Source organism: Schistocerca serialis, chromosome 6 (genome assembly GCF_023864345.2).
Source record: "Schistocerca serialis cubense isolate TAMUIC-IGC-003099 chromosome 6, iqSchSeri2.2, whole genome shotgun sequence".
NCBI lineage: Eukaryota > Metazoa > Arthropoda > Insecta > Orthoptera > Acrididae > Schistocerca > Schistocerca serialis.
Genome location: NC_064643.1, coordinates 721,352,254 through 721,374,286, shown reverse-complemented (window position 1 = coordinate 721,374,286; position 22,033 = coordinate 721,352,254). Strand labels below are relative to the sequence as shown.

The window sequence follows — 22,033 nt, the reverse complement described above, 5'->3', positions numbered from 1 at the left end:
ATGCACGTCCGCATGTATCCCGTGCCACCCAACGTGCTCTAGAAGGTGTAAGTCAACTACTCTGGCCAGCAAGATCTCCGGATATGTCCCCCATTGAGCATGTTTGGGACTGGATGAAGCGTCGTCTCACGCGGTCTGCACGTCCAGAGCGAACGCTAGTCCAACTGAGGCGCCAGGTGGAAATGGCATGGCAAGCCGTTCCACAGGACTACATCCAGCATCTCTACGATCGTCTCCATGGGAGAATAGCAGCCTGCATTGCTGCGAAAGGTGGATATACACTGTACTAGTGCCGACATTGTGCATGCTCTGTTGCCTGTGTCTATGTGCCTGTGGTTCTGTCAGTGTGATCATGTGATGTATCTGACCCCAGGAATGTGTCAATAAAGTTTCCCCTTCCTGGGACAATGAATTCACGGTGTTCTTATTTCAATTTCCAGGAGTGTATTTCACTCACAGTCGCTCGCCTTAGAAAAACTGCTAGTGTGACGTACTGGCCAGCCTTCAGTGTTAAGTGATGCATCATTAGAAAATATCCGCGTATGCTGTTACATCCAGCAGGTAAGTGGATACCGGAACTATGTCAGCAAATTGCCTTACGACAGATATTGGAGTTCAAACGACGCTCATGTTTTCCATGAGACTCCATTACAAACATAGAATTTTGGCGATTGGTGTCAAGCTTCGCACAAAAGAATGGTAAGCCCGAATTTATTTCTCGGAGACGATAGCAACTGCACGTTACCAGGATATCAATTGCAGTTTGTAGCGTTGTTAGACGCCGATGAACGACACTGCTGGTTGCAGCAAGATGGTGCAGCAGCGCAGGCGGTGTGTAACACCCTCATAATGTAGCATGAGTTGTTTGAGGGACACTTAACTTCGCGTGACGCGTGGCCGCCTAGATCGCCAGATTTATCTTGCCCCGACTTTCTTCTTTGGGATATCGGAAGGATAAAGTCTATAACAGCAACGCTCATACAATCGATTAGCTGAAGCACAGCATCGAGACGAAACATCCAGCATTAGCGTAGCAGCTAACATTTAGGAACGTACTGAGGTGTGTGCTGCAGCACATGGATGACATTTGCAGCATCTTTTGTGAGAAAACATATGTTAGTATAATAATAAAATTTTGAGTTTTAGGAATTTACTCAACTTCTGGTTCATCCTGTATTAGAGAAACAAAATAGTGATCATTCAGTCATTCGTACATCTTCATATGTAGATCGCAGCAAGAAAGAGAACCGTCATGGATTCAAACAAGTGGAGGTATACGTTAACAGCAGACAAGCTATGCTTAGCAACTTAATGGACACACTGATTGTCAATAAACCGTCACAGCACCGAGTAACACAGTGCTTATACCAATTAAACTTAACCTGTTGAATAAAATGGTTCAAATGGCTCTGAGCACTATTGGACTTAACTTCTGAGGTCATCAGTCCCCTAGAACTTAGAACTACTTAAACCTAACTAACCTAAGGACATCACACACATCCATGCCCCAGTCAGGATTCGAGCCTGCGACCGTAGCGGTCGCGCGGTTTCAGACTATAGCGCCTAGAACCGCTCGGCGACTCCGGCCGGCCCTGTTGAATCGGCAAGAAAGCAAATTATTATTCAGAAAAAAGCTTTTGCTTCCTCTGTTACATTGTAAACGTGATGTTTATCTTCCATAGGCAGCTTAATATACGTTTTATTACGTTCGTTTTTTCCAAAGAAAATATTTAACTTATATGTATATAACAGTGGAGAGCTGTATACAATACACTGCTCCTTATCATACACATTTACAACGAATGCTATTACCTGCCTCGCAGTTAACAGGACTTGTCCTCGAATCTCAATAACAAGACAATTTGCACGACTGGCTTGGTATATACGTTTAACTTGTTGAATAACCTTGCACCAGAGCACAGAGCTGCGCCGTGGACCATGTAAAAGAATCCAAAGCGTATTTCTTAGCATTGTCTTGAATCCGGGTACGTATCTTCTGTATGTGAAGAACAAAAACACAAGGAAAGTTTCTGTTTTGCACAATCAGGTTCGATTCCCTATTCGTTTGTGTTGAAGGGGATGTGAACAGCAAATGCCCGACATACTGCCACTCCTCCTGACGATTTGGGTGTGGCGAGGAATGAGCCAACCTTCTTTCCTGGGCGACGTAGCCTCAATTTCCTTGTCCCATCGCGACTGCTACGGTCGCAGGTTCGAATCCTGCCTCGGGCATGGATATGTGTGATGTCCTAAGGTTAGTTAGGTTTAAATAGTTCTAAGTTCTAGGGGACTGATGACCTCAGCTATTATGTCCCATAGTGCTCAGAGCCATTTTTGAACCTTGTCCGATGGAACACGTACATGCTGAATTTTCCAAGTGAGGGATAATGGTCAGTTCTGTGAATGTAAGCGTTTATATTCTTTCTAGTCTGTGGTATAAGGCTCAGTGCAGTCGCACATCCCCTTAGTGTTGCAGTCTGTTCTGTACCGGACAGCAAATACTGAGAGAGTCCGCCATATTTCTGCTTCCGCGCGACATCCATCAGCGCGTCGTAACCGCCGACAACTGTATTGCCAGGTGACCGAGAGGTCGCTGTTGGTTGGAAACTACTTTGCTTCTGCGAGGTCATCGGGGGTTGGGGGTTCTGTGGGGAAGGAGATCAGACAGCGAGGTCATCGGTCTCATCGGATTAGGGAAGGAAGTCGGCCGTGCCCATTCAAAGGAACCATCCCGGCATTTGCCTGGAGCGATTTAGGGAAATCACGAAAAACCTAAATCAGGATAGCCGGACGCGGGATTGAACCGTCGTCCTCCCGAATGCGATTCCAGTGTCTAACCACTGCGTCACCTCGCTCGGTTTTGCTTCTGCCTAGTACTGGCAGAGAGAAGAATCCTTCTGCCGGCAGGCAGGAAAGAAGACGAGCCACGAAGCAGCACCGGCAGCCGGTTCAGTAGAGTTCCTGTAATTGCACCGTGGAGCACAGTTTCGCGAGTTCCATTCCGATGACTGCATTCTGACTTAGCAGTTGCTATTTACAGAGAACTAGGAGAGGTAAATGTTCACCTGTGTGATACTTTGACACCATAGGGTACCAAGAGACAGAGCAGTTATTTAGATTTCATTGTATTAGTATAGGACACAAAATGCCGTGCACTTCCCTTGTCCGACTACTGATATATAACCGTCCTACCAGATGTAGGTGAAATCTATCGCCCTAGCCTTGACAGAATTCCTTTGCCGTCTTCTCCTCCTGCGGGCTTACTAATAATAACTACGCACCCTCCGATTCAAAGCTGCAAATGTTAACAGTTTTGGCTGGTTTCGTTGTCTAGGGGGTGGGATACATTGTTGCCGCATTACAAGCCAAATGCTGCTGAGTCTACAGAATACAACATGAATACACACATGAATCGAATGGTCGGCAAATGCGAATTAATATAGAAATTTATAAATGAAAGATTGCAGTTAAATAAAATCTGCAGGTGCTATTTTAACGACTTTAAATGATGGGTACGATAGCATTAGTACTTTTGAAAATGCCGTATATTTCTGCAAACACGTATTGGTGTCAATGGTCCAGCAATCAAATAAAATATAGGTTGAATATCAGGGAAACAGTAGATTCCTACTGCACGTAATTAGTTGTGAACGACAACATAGCTCGCGAGATATTCACTTCTAAACGCACACTACGTCTTCACTGTAGAAACCTCGGAAATCTCACAAGTTCATAAGTCCGAACTCCGAAGTACACTCCTGGAAATGTAAAAAAGAACACATTGACACCGGTGTGTCAGACCCACCATACTTGCTCCGGACACTGCGAGAGGGCTGTACAAGCAATGATCACACGCACGGCACAGCGGACACACCAGGAACCGCGGTGTTGGCCGTCGAATGGCGCTAGCTGCGCAGCATTTGTGCACCGCCGCCGTCAGTGTCAGCCAGTTTGCCGTGGCATACAGAGCTCCATCGCAGTCTTTAACACTGGTAGCATGCCGCGACAGCGTGGGCGTGAACCGTATGTGCAGTTGACGGACTTTGAGCGAGGGCGTATAGTGGGCATGCGGGAGGCCGGGTGGACGTACCGCCGAATTGCTCAACACGTGGGGCGTGAGGTCTCCACAGTACCTCGATGTTGTCGCCAGTGGTCGGCGGAAGGTGCACGTGCCCGTCGACCTGGGACCGGACCGCAGTGACGCACGGATGCACGCCAAGACCGTAGGATCCTACGCAGTGCCGTAGGGGACCGCACCGCCACTTCCCAGCAAATTAGGGACACTGTTGCTCCTGGGGTATCGGCGAGGACCATTCGCAACCGTCTCCATGAAGCTGGGCTACGGTCCCGCACACCGTTAGGCCGTCTTCCGCTCACGCCCCAACATCGTGCAGCCCGCCTCCAGTGGTGTCGCGACAGGCGTGAATGGAGGGACGAATGGAGACGTGTCGTCTTCAGCGATGAGAGTCGCTTCTGCCTTGGTGCCAATGATGGTCGTATGCGTGTTTGGCGCCGTGCAGGTGAGCGCCACAATCAGGACACACAGGGCCAACACCCGGCATCATGGTGTGGGGAGCGATCTCCTACACTGGCCGTACACCACTGGTGATCGTCGAGGGGACACTGAATAGTGCACGGTACATCCAAACCGTCATCGAACCCATCGTTCTACCATTCCTAGACCGGCAAGGGAACTTGCTCTTCCAACAGGACAATTCACGTCCGCATGTATCCCGTGCCACCCAACGTGCTCTAGAAGGTGTAAGTCAACTACCCTGGCCAGCAAGATCTCCGGATCTGTCCCCCATTGAGCATGTTTGGGACTGGATGAAGCGTCGTCTCACGCGGTCTGCACGTGCAGCACGTCCAGCACGAACGCTGGTCCAACTGAGCCGCCAGGTGGAAATGGCATGGCAAGCCGTTCCACTGGACTACATCCAGCATCTCGACGATCGTCTCCATGGGAGAATAGCAGCCTGCATTGCTGCGAAAGGTGGATATACACTGTACTAGTGCCGACATTGTGCATGCTCTGTTGCCTGTGTCTATGTGCCTGTGGTTCTGTCAGTGTGATCATGTGATGTATCTGACCCCAGGAATGTGTCAATAAAGGTTCCCCTTCCTGGGACAATGAATTCACGGTGTTCTTATTTCAATTTCCAGGAGTGTATTTCTCTCTCTCGCGACCACCTGCAAACCGTTCCACTGTCCAAGTCCTTCCGCCGACTCCGCGTCCCGGCACTTCCCGTGTCCTGTGCCATACACTCCGGACTACCCCTGTGTTCTCCCCGGAAACTCGCTTCCATCCAGTCTCCCCATTCACGAGCGCTGTGATTGGCTAGTGCGCTCGCGCCATGTCTTCATGCCAACGCACAGTCACAGAAACAAAATGAGACATTTTATAAATACTGGGCATACATTTAAATAACTTGAAATTAAGTAAATATTCCTACGGATGGACCATAAACACGCTCTAACACACATTATTAAATACATAAACAATTAAATAAACGCATATCAAAATAAAAGAAGCAGAAGAAGGCCAGGAACCTAATGTCTCTGTGCTTTCTAAAACACAGTAAATATTTAACCAATTTCTTCATGAATACTATATATCGGATATATACAAAGACATAAATGAATAAATATATTTATAAGCATGCTGCTACCGTTTTGTCGTGTAACTGTGGAGTACTTACGGCCTGACGCGATCGTAGTAATTTGCCAATTTGATCTCCAATAACTCATGTACTATTTAAGTTACATGCCTGTAATTCATACCAATTTAGGTTTACACTAATAGCTTTCTAAAGACACGTAGATCAACGAAATCGGAAGAACCGCTTAGATTTTGGAAATTCGTTGCTGCGTGTTACTTGTATAATTTACAGTCAGGTACTAACCTTTAAAGTAATAAAGATATTGAAAATCTGATTACACCATGAGAATCCTCGTGCAAATGATAGTAATGTACATGTTTCTTTTTGAGGTGTCATGACTCATCTGGCTACTATTAATTTCTATACGAACTGTGAAATGTCTGCCATTAAGGTTTCACATAGTCCGCCGTCTTTGGCACTCCCTGCGTGTCTCCTTCATTGTCACAAAGCACCGTCCTCGTCACAGCAGAATTCCCAGCCACGCAGCTGGATCATGCGCTGCCCCTCTCGTCCGGCTAACGTTTGCCACCAGGTGTTTTCTGCCGGGCCCTGGCTTTGACGACCGTCCAGTGCGTCCGCCCCAATTCCAAACATATAATATTTCAAGGGCGCCACAACTCACCCGTTACCTCACACTCTCCACCCACTTCGTAAGTCTTGGTTCAGAACCGCATCTCTCTCCATTCTTCTCCCCATTCCCCCTCCAAACATTCACCTACACATACCCCCTCCTATGCACTGCCTTTAAATTCTACGGCCCAATGATACCGTTATCCCTAGTAGTTTACATTCACTCATCTCTTCACTCTTCCGTGTATGTATTTTTATCAGACAACACATCAGCCGTTACCTTATGCAACTACGTATCTGTCTTTATATATTCGTGTGTGACACTAATTTTCCATCAATCTGTGTCTATATTGAATATACCGGGTGATCAAAAAGTCAGTATAAAATTGAAAACTTAATAAACCACGGAATAATGTAGATAGAGAGGTAAAAATTGACACACATGCTTGGAATGACATGGGGTTTTACTAGAACCAAAAAGTATTGTTAGACGCGTAAAAGATCTCTTGCGCGCGTCGTTTGGTGATGATCGTGTGCTCAGCCATCACTTTCGTCCCCAGACCTCAGTCCGTGCGATTATTGGCTTTGGGGTTACCTGAATTCGCAAGTGTGTCGTGAACGACCGACATCTCTAGGGATGCTGAAAGACAACATCCGACGCCAATGCCTCACCATAGATCCGGAAATGCTTTACAGTGCTGTTCACATCATTATTCCTCGACTACAGGTATTGTTGAGGAATGATGGTGGACATATTCAGCATTTCCTGTAAAGAACATCATCTTTGCTTTGTCTTACTTTGTTATGCTAATTATTGCTATTCTGATCAGATGAAGAGCCATCTGTCGGACATTATTTGAACGTTTGTATTTTTTTGGTTCTAATAAAACCCCATGTCATTCCAAGCATGTGTGTCAATTTGTACCTCACTATCTACATTATTCCGTGATTTATTCAGTTTTCAAATTTATACTAACTTTTTGATCACCCGGTATATTAACTTATGTAACTGACGATCTATCTTGTTATTGTACAGAACATTTATTTTAGTCACCCGCCATGCCCATCTTTTATACGGGTTTCTTATGGTATGTTTTAAAAGTTTTACGCTCATGTGGCTGAAGAGTGGCAAATTGTATCAACCGACAGTCAACCTCCCCCCCCCCCCCTCCCCCCGTACACCGTCTACCGTCCCCGTGGGCAAATAACAATAAAGAAGATAAAATGAATGAAATGAAATGATACGAACTTGTATCAACCGGAATTTGAACTTGGATCACCTGCTTGTCGTGACACCTAACTTTAGCTAGTTAGGCTTTCCGAACAGCTTGAACTACGTATTAGCCACTGTTGTTGAAATTTATTAAAACAATTTTTTGGCAGTTTTTGTACAAAAATTACTTTTCAATGTACTGATAACATTTTTTGTTGTATGACGAATGATGCAAACAATATTAAAAGTGTTCTCAATCACAGTTCTGAACATCAGGTGTGGACTACTTACAACAGACCTGAAAAAGTTCTCAGCATCCTGGAAACATCCAGTACGATGGGAGCCCTGCATTAGTGTGCACTCTGCAGGGCGACAGCAAGTGTTCCGCCAGTGGTGACGCGCCTCTGGACCGTAACATCCCCACCCCCGCCTCCCTACCGTCTTCCCCTGCCGCGGGCGGCTCTCGCACCTGTCATAACGGGGGGCGGCGTCGGCGTATCTCAGCCGGAAACAGGGGAGGGCTCTGTCAGTTCAGAGACAGGTGTCCGTGCCGGCGTGGTAGGAGGTCCAACAAACCACGAGCGTTTGTGGTGGCGTTTCGCAGTTTTCAAACGAATAACTGTTTACGCTATTTTGAGAATTTCTTGGGTGACATGTACGGCGGGGTTTTGGAAAACCTACTGATTTTCAAAAACTGCTTTAGAAGCTTCGTTTCTTCTGACGGAAATTGGAATCGCAAAAGCGAAAGAAACTTTCAGTAAAAGTAGTGCTGCGGTACTCTCAATAATTTTTGGTGCTTCTGCAGATCTGATGTTCTCGCATTTATCTGCGAAGAATTTGGGCGGCTTTGTATACTATTGTCCTGATCTGTCCATGCTGAATTTTGAGTGGTTTTAGTCGAAAACATCGTATTTTGCTTAAGATAAACGGACGATTTTGGCTGATGGTATTTAGTTGCTATTGTGCAGGATTTAGTGAAATGCAATATAGATTTCCTTATGAAATTCGTAATATTTTAATGATTATCTTTTAAAAATGTTACAGGACAGTGACTAAGCCATATTCTAAATCTTTTTGATTTTATCCCTCAGATGATTTTATATTGTTCCCCAGGGGGAGTATTTAGCCCCATGTTGGCAACGGCTGCCCTGCTCACGTCTTATCCTCCTCATGCTAAATCTGAGTTTCCGATCCTCGTGATACGACTCCTCTGTCAATGTTTTTCATTAGATGATTTTCATTATTGATGCACTACGATTTTTACTGAAAGTTTCTTTCGCTTTTGCGATTCCAACTTCCACCCGAAGAAACAGAGCTTCCAAAGCATCTGAACCCGACGATTTTGTTTGTTTTCTCACTGCCCGACAAATGTTTGAATACAAAAACTGGTTCAAATGGCTCTGAGCACTACAGGACTTAACGCCTGAGGTCATCAGTCCCCTACAACTTAGAACTACTTAAGCCTAACTAACCTAAGGACATCACACACATCCATGCCCGAGGCAGGATTCGAACCTGCGACCGTAGCGGTCACGCGGTTCCAGACTGAAGCGCCTATAACCGCTCGGCCACACCGGCCGGCGTTAGATTACATCAAGGAGGCTAGGAGAGTATTTATTCTGGAAAGAGCAGCTAACCAGTTGTTAGCATCCTGCTTATACAATGAAAAATGGCTCAAATGGCTCTGAGCACTATGGGACTTAGCTTCTGAGGTCATCAGTCCCCTAGAACTTAGAACTACTTAAACCTAACTAACCTAAGGACATCACACACATCCATGCCCAAGGCAGGATTCGAACCTACGACCGTAGCGGTCGCGCGGTTATACAATGAATGGACATCGTTAGTTCCATTATAAAGTTTAAACTGATTGTAAACTGCGCTCTGGGGAAGTAATTGTCGAAACAGCACTCTGGGGAAGTATGTGTCGAAAAAAAACCTATAAACGTCGACAGGCAAAAGTTAGTAGAAACTGCTTATGGCTGTTTTTAGTGCGCGTTGTTTCATGTGATTCTAAAATCTGCCATTAGAATGAAACACCGACCAAGAAACATCATGTTTTCCTTGGTACACTATACTCCAGGTACAACACTCTCCGCCATCTCCTGCTTAGTTATGCTATCCACCCGACTAATCTTTGGCACATCTCTGCAGCACCCCACTTCAAAAGATTCTATTCTCTTCGTTTCTAAACTGCTTATCGTCCAGATTTAACTTCCACACAAAGCTACACTCCAGACAAATGCCTACCTCTCTACTTCGACCATCATCATTTATATTAAAAACAGCATCATTTATTTTGCTGCCCAAATAGCAAAGCTCACCTACAATTTTTGTGTCCTGCTGCCTAACCTAAATCCCCCAGCAGAGCCTGATTTAATTCGACTACATTCCATTACCCTTGTCTTGTTATTGTTTATGTTCATATTATATCCTCCTTTCAAGATACTATCTATTCCTTTAAACTACCCTTCCAAGCTGTTTAATGTTTCTGACGGAATTACGGTGTCATCAACAAACATCATAGTTTTTATCTCTCCTCAATGAAATTTAATTCTTCCTCCAAATTTTTCGGTTTTCTTTCTGCTTGCTCATTGTAAAGTATAGATAACATTGGGGGAGTCTACAACCATCGTTCACTGCCTCCTCACTATTGATTCTGCTTTCCTCTTCGACTGTTGTAACTGCTGTCTACTTTCTGCACAGGTTGTAAATAACTTTCATCTGCCTGTATTTTACCTCAGCTGTCTTCAGAATTTCAAGGAATGTATGCCAGACAACATATTCAAAAGCGTTCTGTAAGTCTACAAATGCTGTAAACTTAACTATGCCTTCCCTTAATCTATCTTCTAAGTGAGGTCGTAAGGACAGTATTGCCTCGCGTGTTCCTACATTTCTCCCGAATCCGAAGTGATCTTCTCGGATATTGTCTTCCACCAGTTTTTCCGCTCTCGAGCAAATATTTCGTGTTAGTGTTTTGCAACCACGACTTATGAAATTGAAAATTCGGTGAAATTCACATCTGTCAGCATCTACTTTCTCTTGAAATGGAATGATTTCATTCGTCTTGAAGTCTGAGGCTACAAGCCGAGAACTATTTTATTCACAGTATACGTTTGTGACAAAATATTCTTATGCACTTGCTTCAGCCATAGATGGGCATTTCAGTCGGTTTGAAAAATTTCGCTCACGCAAATAACCCAGTACCCCACGAATGCTCCTCCCTACGGTTAGTCAAACGATGAAGTAATTCTGTGACATACATTACATTGTTTATTTTTACCTCTGTGGAAGAATGAGACGTAAAGTATGTAGAGAATCAGTGAAACAGCGGCATTGTATTACTTTACGTATACTCTGTTAGGACATATATAGTACATCATGAATTATTCTGCCACTATCGTCATATTTTCTTGTGGAATGAGACGGAGTCGATGATATGATAGTGGAGTGACGTTCCTATGCAGAGTGATGATGATGATGATGTTTGGTTTGAGGGGCGCTCGACTGCGCGGTCATCACCGCCAGTAAAAAGTACCAAAATTTTACATAGTCCAGTTTTTTTCACCATCCAGTATAGCCACTGTCACAAATGATGATGATGATGATGATGATGATGATGGTGGGGAATCGAACCCGGGACTCCGTGATACAGAGGCAGCAAAGCTAGCCACTAGACCACGAGCTGCGGGCAACACAGAGTTATCGGAATCACATCTGGATTTTGTGTTTGTGTGTCACATTAGACCACGTCTGGTTAGACGGAACACGGTTTTCACAGTCCGGCCAATGCCAACCCCTCTCGCTACCCATTTTCTTGCCAAACAAACTAAGTGCTCTGGCCTTGCTGATGTCACAGTTAGTAAGCCATTACAAAACAAAATAAAAAGAGCTCATCGATCAGCTACTGAGTCCTGCAGTGCCTGCAATGTGAAAGTTAAATCCGTGGCAGCCAAAACATGTCTGTCGTCTGAGACACAGATAATTTATTCGGCTGTTAGCACGTGCAAGTGCTCTTTCTTGCATCACCTGTCATTTCCAGAGGTATGTCAGTTTTGGCGGCTAATGGTCCCCTACGATGGATGCTTATTTGCTTTACTGAACATAATGACGTAGTATCCCTCGAAACAACTGAGTTAAATATCAGACGCAGCCGTTTTTATTTGAATTTGTACTTCTTCGACTTCCAGATATGTGACATACCGTTAAATGTTACAAGGCACCACGTTCGTTTAGTTAATACTACAAGCTTTTGTCGTGAATGGTAAATGAAGTGATCGTGTGGCGTTATTGGTCCGGAGAACCTGTCTGCGGTTCTTGAGCCGACTGCTGTAGATTTTCCTATTTGACGCCACTTCGGTAACTTACGCGTCGATGAAGACGACGTGAAATGATGAGGGTAAAATAGACACGGAGCTTCCGAGTGATGAATCTTTGACCTGTCCGGGAATCGAAACTCGGATCTTACGATCTAGGGCCAGGGACGCCAACTACTAGACTACACGTTGTGGAGGTCGTGATGAAATAATCTCACGGGGATAATAGAAAGTCGCATCGTAAGTACAAGAAGGATGCCAAAAGGCCGAAAAATGGGAAACGTCAAAAGTCATTCGGTGCGGTTTTTGTGACAGTTTCCTTATAACATTTGTCATACTTAACGAGTTTTTGAGGAAGGAATGACAGAGCGGAAATAATCCTGCGCTCGTGTTAGGTGTCACACATTAGGTACCAATAGCTTTCAGTTAGCTCTGACAGGAAAATGCGCTTATAGACAGAGAATAATGCTCTGATTAGCTAAAACATAATGATAACTACGCGGTAAGGAAAGGAGATAGGAGTAGCAGAACGAATGGAGCGTCTTTCTTGTAACTACATGGGCCACAAACAGGGAAATCCTCTGACAAAGGTCAGATACTTACGGCCCGGCGCCTGGAAAGAAGCACTTCGGAAACGATGAAGCTGGTCGCCTGTTAGCGTGCTGCTGTCAACAAGTGGTTGGAGGACGGTGAAAGCACGAGTGCGCGGCACGGCATTGGACGTCCGCGACTAATCATAGAAAACGTATAGGTCGGATGATTCTTGCTTTGTAACGCGAGCGAGACAGTAGAGAGTAGAAATGAGGTTCATATAATCGCTTTACACCCTCCGCCGAGTTCTACGATGTTATCTCCGAGCTTGCACTCTCCGTGTGCTCGGGGAATCGACTAGTGGGTCCCCGTTGTCGCCCATTTAACCGAAAACTCGTCACTTCACTCTGTTTCTGGGTACAAGCCCGCGTCGAAGGGAGACCTAGGACACCTCTTCGCCTTGGTCGCATGTATACCTGCTGATTCGCAGCACTGCCGCTACATACACAATTCTTAGGCATGATGAACTATATGTATCAGTGCAAAGACTGATAGATTGACAGTGAATATTGTCCTGTTTACACACACAAACAAACATTATATATACAGAGTGCTCCACTGATCGTGATCGGGCCACATATCTCACGAAATAACCATCAAACGAAAAAACTACAAAGAACAAAACTCGTCTAGCTTGAAGGGGGAAACCAGATGGCGCTATGGTTGGCCCGCTAGATGGCGCTGCCATAGGTCAAACGGATATCAACTGCATTTTTTTAAATAGGAACCTCCATTTTTTATTACATATTCGTGTAGTACGTAAAGAAATATTAATGTTTTAGTTGGACCACTTTTTGCGCTTTGTGTCAGATGACGCTGTAATAGTCACAAACATATCGCTCACAATTTTAGACGAACAGTTGGTAACAGATAGGTTTTTTAAATTAAAATACAGAACGTAGGTACGTTTGAACATTTTATTTCGGTTGTTCCAATGTGATACATGTACCTCTGTGAACTTATCATTTCTGAGAAAGCATGCTGTTACAGCGTGATTACCTGTAAATACCACATTAATGCAATAAATGCTCATAATGATATCCGTCAATCTCAATGCATTTGGCAATACGTGTAACGACATTCCTCTCACCAGCGAGTAGTTCACCTTCCGTAATGTTCGCACATGCATTGACACTGCGCTGACGCATGTTGGTAGGCGTTGTCGGTGGATCACGATAGCAAATATCCTTCAACTTTCCCCACAGAAAGAAATCCTCGGACGTCAGATCCGGTGAACGTGCGGGACGTGGTATGGTGCTTCGACGACGGTATTCTATTCAATACAGCTTCAACCGCACGCGAGCTATGTGCCGGATATCCATCATGTCGGAAGTACATCGCCATTCTGTCATGCAGTGAAACATCTTGTAAGAACATCGGTAGAACATTACGTAGGAAATCAGCACACATTGCACCATTTAGATTGCCATCGATAAAATGGGGGCCAATTATCCTTCCTCCCATAATGCCGCACCATACATTAACCAACCAAGGTCACTGACGTTCCACTTGTCGGAGCCATCATGGATTTTCCGTTGCCCAATAGTGCATATCATGCCGGCTTACGTTACTGCTGTTGGTTCCTATTTAAAAAAAAAACAAAAACAAAAAAAACGCAGTTGATATGCGTTTGACCTATGGCAGCGCCATCTAGCGGGCCAACCATAGCGCCCTCTGATTTCCTCATTCAAGCTAGACGAGTTTTTTCGTTTGGTGCTTATTTAGTGAGATATTTGGCCCGGTCACTATCAATGGACCACCAGAACGAATTTCGCATTTGATTCTCTATATTTCATTTTTACCAGGTCCGCCCCCGGTAGCTGAGTGGTCGTCGGCACGGTAGCTCAGCGTGTTCGGTTAGAGGGTTACGTGCCCTCTGTAATAAAAAAAAACTGAGTCAATCGATCAACAATGAATATAAATGGATGTCTTACGACGTCCACCCCGAGCAGATCCAACGAACAAAAGCGAACGAAAACTTAAGGGCCCGGGTTCGATTCCCGGCTGGGTCGGAGATTTTCTCGGCTCAGGGACTGGGTGTTGTGTTGTCCTAATCATCATCATTTCATCCCCATCAACGCGCAAGTCGCCGAAGTGGCGTCACACAGAAAGAATTGCACCAGGCGAGCGGTCTACCCGACGGGAGGCCCTCGTCACACGCCATTATTATTTATTTTTTTACCATGTAAATAAAATTTTGTGTTCAAATTGGTTCAGATGGCTCTGAGCACTGTGGGACATAATAGCTGAGGTCGTCAGTCGCCTAGAACTTAGAGCTACTTAAACCTAACCAACCTAAGGACATCACACACATCCATGCCGACCGTAGCGGTCGCGCAGTTCAAGACTGAAGCGCCGAGAACCGCTCTGCCACAATCTTTGTGTTAGAACTGTTGACATTTATGTTAGAAATTTAATGTAGCCTTGCCAATTCAGTGTTTGATTAGAACGTTCTTTCAGGATCATCCCAGAACAACGATGTGGCTGTAATAGTTTTCTGTTCCCATCTGGATGCTTGATGTCGGTGAGTCCCCTTGCCTCTCACCACTGCGGTGCTAGATCTTGATGAATCCCCTTGCCTCTCACCACTGGGGTGCTTGTTTTCAGTGACTGTCCGTGGCAGATGCACTTGTCACTATCACTTCAAGGACATTTTTTGCTTATGTAGTTTGTATTTTATAGATAGTCACATAGCGGCTAGAACGAGAATTACGGTGGTTGGATGGAAAACATAGACCAAAATCAACCACACTGATGGCGGGGTTCGAGGGCGGCCACGGAAATCAATCATTCCCAGGGCTTGAGGACTCACCACAACCAAAGTCATAGGGGAAAGAAAACAAATGTTCAAAAGCGAGTGAAATCTTATGGGACTTAACTGCTAAGGTAATCAGTCCCTAAGCTTACACACTACTTAACCTAAAGTATCCTAAGGACAAACACACACACCCATGCCCGAGGGAGGACTCGAACCTCCGCCGGGATCAGCCGCACAGTCCATGACTGCAGCGCCTTTGACCGCTCGGCTAATCCCGCGTGGCGGAAAGAAAACAATGTTACCATACAACTAGCCCATTTACCATAAATGTCAACATTTAGGCATATTATTTGTACTGTACAATCACATTTGTACCACAAAGGGAAATTTTGAACGTAAATAGCAACCATTAGATCACAAAGGTGGAAATTTACGGTCGCAAGTTCGAATCCTCCATCGGGCATGGGTGTGTGTGATGTCCTTGGGTTAGTTAGGTTTAAGTAGTTCTAAGTTATAGGGGACTGATGATCTCAGAACTTAAGTCCCATAGTGCTCAGAGCCATTTTGAAATTTACGTCGTAAATGAAATGTAGAATCAAATGCACCGGCTCTTACTTGCAGATAAGCAATACTCGATATCTGTCGACTACAACGCCATACATCAAATGGTTTAATAAACTGAGGATATGTTTTGGCGTAGATTCCGAATATGCAATATATTGGGGCTTGGGAGTCCTGTTTGAAAGTACAAAGTTGACCCCCCAACCATGCAGGAGGGGAGGTTAGGAGGAGGTCAGTTGTAGCATGGACGCATGTCCCCTTTACTGAGACTTTTTTTCGTACGATGCATAGTTTTTTAATTATTTGGTTGTCTCAAGTTAAAAGAAACGCCCTACATATTCTGGGACGACAGCAGAAGGAAGCATTACACGAGGATGAAGCGCATTCTCTAAATGCTGACGAGAAAATAAATTTTCAGCAGTCTTCGAAAGAGTTACAGAAATGGTTCAAAAATGGTTCAAATGGCTTTAACCAGACCACGACTGACGCTTGCAAGGTATAGAGGACGCTGCACAAGTGGCGTCCGTGGTCAAATACAACAGTGCAACCTGCAGGCTTCGTCAGCATCTACATTTACACTCCTGGAAATGGAAAAAAGAACACATTGACACCGATGTGTCAGATCCACAATACTTGCTCCGGACACAGCGAGAGGGCTGTACAAGCAATGATCACACGCACGGCACAGCGGACACACCAGGAACCGCGGTGTTGGCCGTCGAATGGCGCTAGCTGCGCAGCATTTGTGCACCGCCGCCGTCAGTGTCAGCCAGTTTGCCGTGGCATACGGAGCTCCATCGCAGTCTTTAACACTGGTAGCATGCCGCGACAGCGTGGACGTGAACCGTATGTGCAGTTGACGGACTTTGAGCGAGGGCGTATAGTGGGCATGCGGGAGGCCGGGTGGACGTACCGCCGAATTGCTCAACACGTGGGGCGTGAGGTCTCCACAGTACATCGATGTTGTCGCCAGTGGTCGGCGGAAGGTGCACGTGCCCGTCGACCTGGGACCGGACCGCAGTGACGCACGGATGCACGCCAAGACCGTAGGATCCTACGCAGTGCCGTAGGGGACCGCACCGCCACTTCCCAGCAAATTAGGGACACTGTTGCTCCTGGGGTATCGGCGAGGATCATTCGCAACCGTCTCCATGAAGCTGGGCTACGGTCCCGCACACCGTTAGGCCGTCTTCCGCTCACGCCCCAACATCGTGCAGCCCGCCTCCAGTGGTGTCGCGACAGGCGTGAATGAAGGGACGAATGGAGACGTGTCGTCTTCAGTGATGAGAGTCGCTTCTGCCTTGGTGCCAATGATGGTCGTATGCGTGTTTGGCGCCGTGCAGGTGAGCGCCACAATCAGGACAGCATACGACCGAGGCACACAGGGCCAACACCCGGCATCATGGTGTGGGGAGCGATCTCCTACACTGGCCGTACACCACTGGTGATCGTCGAGGGGACACTGAATAGTGCACGGTACATCCAAACCGTCATAGAACCCATCGTTCTACCATTCCTAGACCGGCAAGGGAACTTGCTGTTCCAACAGGACAATGCACGTCCGCTACCCTGGCCAGCAAGATCTCCGGATCTGTCCCCCATTGAGCATGTTTGGGACTGGATGAAGCGTCGTTTCACGCGGTCTGCACGTCCAGCACGAACGCTGGTCCAACTGAGGCGCCAGGTGGAAATGGCATGGCAAGCCGTTCCACTGGACTACATCCAGCATCTCGACGATCGTCTCCATGGGAGAATAGCAGCCTGCATTGCTGCGAAAGGTGGATATACACTGTACTAGTGCCGACATTGTGCATGCTCTGTTGCCTGTGTCTATGTGCCTGTGGTTCTGTCAGTGTAATCATGTATCTGACCCCAGGAATGTGTCAATAAAGTTTCCCCTTCCTGGGACAATGAATTCACGGTGTTCTTATTTCAATTTCCAGGAGTGTATGTAATAGTACGCATTTCTCGCGCGCTGTTCCCATAATTTTCTCTGACCCTCTATATACATTAGTGAAGCACGCGAACGAAGCAGTCAACTTCTAGTAAACATCATTAAGAGGAAAATAATCCCTTAACGGTTTGGACTTTTGTGTCCTTAATTTTACTGAACATTAGAGAGAAGTAGGAGGTCTGCAAACCAATTGTAATTGATCGTGTTCACTTAGCAGTGATTGCAGTGTACACACACGGACTGTTCCTTTCGAGATAATGACTTAGCTGAAATTCTATTACTATGTCAATGAAATTCTTCGGGCTATGTGACCACAATGACAAGTGTAAAATGCTCCGACGTTTCGGTCACTGTTGCAAATGGCCTTTCTCAGGGCGTTTTTATTGTTAGCAAAAACACCCTGTGGAGGACTATTTGCAACAGCGACTGAAATGTCAGAGAATTTTACACACTATCAATGCGGTCACATACCCTTAAGAATTTGTTGATTATGACAACGGTCGCGAAAGCCTATGCTTACATGTCTTGCATTGTTTATCACGAGATAAAACGTTTTCCCTGGTTTCCAAAAAAACGTACTTGAGCTTTATCTTATAGTGGTGGTGTTTATAAAAAATAACAGTAAGGCCCGTTACCATTTTCCAGAATTTCGAACATTTTCTTCGCGAGTTATGTTGAGAAGTTCTATTTGCCATTGCTTATAATTTGTGTGCTTCCGCCCACGAAGGAATGTGGCTGCTTTTCATCCCAAATGTTGTTTTACAACATAACAGGCGACTATTTACGTTATTTGCGCAACTGCCGCACAATAACTATGTGAGCAAATGATAAATTATTTTACTAAAAATTGAACTACTTGAGACAGATTAATATCTTACTAGGTATTTGATTTTGAGATGAAACATTTGTCAATGATACAAATTCTACAGCGATAGCGTTACCAGAAGCTGTGGTCAATCATGGTCTAGTTTCCATTTTTATGAAGTTGATAGAGACGTAATTGTGCTGCCTACTGTTGCTCAACTTGGATTACTTGATAGAGCGTATACATCTATATACTCTAGTTATTATTGTAGATCTATGTTGACAGACACAAGTTTTATACAATTATTTGCTGCAAAAATGTTGCGTGGTATTTAGTTAAGAACATTTATTTGAGGTATTAAATGTTCCTGCATTATAGCTTATCATCTGAAAAAAATATTCTAAGAGCGGAAAATGATAGGATCGTAAGATAGCTATGTGACATTTCCCTTTAGCGCTAATTTTTTCTTGGATACGTTTCCACATTTGTTGTAATGTGTGCAGCTAGCTAAAATTTCGGACGCCTATGTCATTCCACTGCTGTGGTTAAGCTGCCACCTGAAATGATAAATGGAGCTGTATACTCCTATAATTATTTACTCAGCATATTTCAGAATGACAAAATGGCCAATAAAACCACTAACTATGTAAAGTACTGTAGAGTTTTTTAAGCGCACTGCTGTATCGCTTACCTCTCGACATGCGCCGATGTAGCGAGGGTAGAGCGCATAGGTAGTCGTAGCTTAGTTGATGTGGGACGCATTTCTCAAGTTATTCTCATGGAATTAAAAATTTTTGCCACTAAAGTTGTACATTCCATATCAGTGTTCATGGCCCAATATTAATGTTTATCTGAAAAGTGACGATTTTCATTCTCGTGTTTCGTGTCGGGAGGTCAACGATCAACCACGTAGGGACGGTTACTGGTAGATAACGTGGACTAGACTGACTCTGATTACAAGTTCCAAGTGAAAGAAACACGTATGGTTGCACTGTTTGAATATGACGAGCCTAGGTACTTTCTCGTTTCGGATATCGCACACCGACCTTTTGAAACTTCCCCGTCCCGTCACGCTCACGCTCGTGTAATGAACGAAGAAATTGTTTAGTGCTGGCTGGAAGAACAGTCGGTTTCGTCGACTTATAAACCACCCACCGAACAGTGAATTTCATGTGTGCTCTGTGTTGCAGGTATCTGAATTGTCTAGGGGGGGGGGGGGGGGGCACATTAAACACATTAAAGGTGGCCTGAACGAAACTATTTGTGGTAGCATTAACGGAGGCGGAAAAGACCTGCAGTTACTTCCAGCAGGAAGCACTTAGGAGCACATTCACACAACATTCACGCCTAGCAGAGTTGTTAGCAGTCAGTTCGGTCGCAGCTCTAGCTGGCCACCCAGCTCACCTGATCAGTCGGTGTGCGATTACTTTGGGTGGGGAGCCCTCAAGTTTGAGGTGTATCACAACCGTCAAGTGTTCAAAAACTGCACCAGAATAGTTTGGATGGTACTGCAACAATTCCAGCAGTCCATCATCGATCCGCAGTCAGAAACTTGCTGACCATGGACCAATAGTGTCTAGAGATGAACGGTGGTCCTTTTCAACATCTGCTATAGTCAGATTAGTACTGTATCTCCTTTCCTTTGCTCTGTTTCTTTGTACCCTGGAACTCTGTTCTCCAGACCACTTTTATTTGTCCCACTCTAATATTACTTCAACAATAACTTTAGTACGTTACAATGGATTACGTAAGTGAAATGCAAATACTGACGTCAATTGTGGAATATTATTAACTGTGGTGAGTGCACCCCAACACGGCGTGTGTGTGTCTAAAAGAATATATTGAATTATACCAGGCTAAATTGTCATTCCAGAATGAAATTTTCACTCTGCAGCGAAGTGTACGCTGATATGAAACTTCCTGGCAGATTAAAACTGTGTGCAGCACCGAAACTCGAACTCGGGACCTTTGCCTTTCGCGGGCAAGTGTTCTACCAACTGAGCTACCCAAGCACGACTCACGACCCGTCCTCATAGCTTTTAATTCCACCAGTACCTCGTCTCCTACCTTCCAAACTTCACAGAAGTTCTCCTGCAAAGGTCCCGAGTTTAAGTTGTCATTGGCTGTGTGAGTGGCTCCACGTCCTGTTAAACAAGTATTGCGGTGCACATCGGGGCAGGCTGTGCAAAGAGAGAAGAGCAACCGCCGCGGGAAAACCAGGTACTTGGAGTTCAGGCACGCAGTCGTTGAATATACAGCTCTCATTCCTGTGTTGAGGGAGTACTTGTGCAGAACATAAATACCATGTATCTCCAGGGCTGGTTACAAAAGTTGTTGGGCTACCATTTTTAAGGATTTGTTACTAGCTATAGCTCGCTTTATGGAAGGCCTTAACTGGTGCTCCACATTCTCTTACTCTTTCTTACAAGTACGTAGTCGATGATTACACGTCGTAGCAGACATTCCATGCAGCGCTTCATTCACCATAAATAGGAAAATAACAAAACAAAGTTCATTACGTAAGTTGGAAAGAGATCTTCTAAGAAAAAAATTTCGAATCGTAGGGAGGAACGGTTTAAGTAGGCCTTGTCATTAGGTCTAGAAGCCGCTCTTCTTGCGTCCGTTGTTTCTAACTGTTACGTACTGTCAGCTCAAAGACTGAATGGAGTAGAATGCTAATTTCACGTTTTCACAAAACATACACAAGGACTTCCAGGTTAGCTGGACAATTTATTTATACCTGAATGCCGCATAGTAGTGGAAACCATCTTAAGATGGCACTGCCGTTAGCTGTCTGAAATAGTTCTTCACTATAATATGGATAATGACTTACCAAATTCAGCTTGTGAACAAACGGCGACGCAAATGTGTCACATTAACAATAAACAAGTAGTTGAAAGCTCTATTGTGTTACGTGGAGCTGTGTCCAACTAAATAGGCGTTACGACTGAGGCAGGAATTCGTAGCACAGCTCACCTGTTCAACGAGTTCCATCTCGAGCTGGTCCAGGCTGTTGCTCATAAAGTTTCCATCGCCGCCCACGGCATCAGAGTCGGCGTCCGGTAGCAAGGTCGCATTGTCGGCAGCTTTGCTGCCAGCGGCGAATGCCAGCTGCAACAAAGAGAAATCTCAGTTAATAAACTGAAGGAAAGAAAGAAACATTGATTATGGCCAAATAACCCGTTCCTTGTTCCAGAGCGACTTCAGAGTTTGTAGTCGCAGCTATTAAAATTGTTCATATCGAGAAAAGAGGAAGTGCACGATGAGAATACGTATTATATACACGATATGGTCAAAAACAGTCCGAAAAACATGTAAGAGTATTTCAAGGTAGGTTGTGCTGAGAGATAATGAATGCTAAGGAAGAAGTTCCGCGCATGGCGCAATTACTGAGCTAATTAACACTGAAGTTAGCCATCGTGCCGTTGCGCACGCCCTAATTGAAGCGGCATGCCAGAGACGGTGTCGCCAAATGTGTTCTTCTTTTGGTTTCCTAAAACCGAAAACGTGAGTGACACAAAAATTAGACAGGGAGCAATAGAAAGGAACGAAACCAAGTCAAAGGCTGAGTAGCTTCTTGCGGTACCATCTACGCTATAAGCACA

The 22,033-nt window shown here is 45.1% G+C and overlaps 1 protein-coding gene across 1 annotated transcript in view; it reads right to left on the bottom strand.

The window, feature by feature from the left end:
* Positions 1-21,544, bottom strand: part of LOC126485046 (protein madd-4-like) — a 697,683-nt gene extending 676,139 nt beyond the window's left edge. The window contains exon 1 of the mRNA XM_050108648.1: positions 21,405-21,544. Within this exon, the coding sequence (XP_049964605.1) occupies positions 21,405-21,449 (45 nt within the window). The 5' untranslated portion in view covers positions 21,450-21,544. The remainder of the gene's footprint in view (positions 1-21,404) is intronic.
* Between the last annotated feature and the right edge of the window lie 489 nt (positions 21,545-22,033).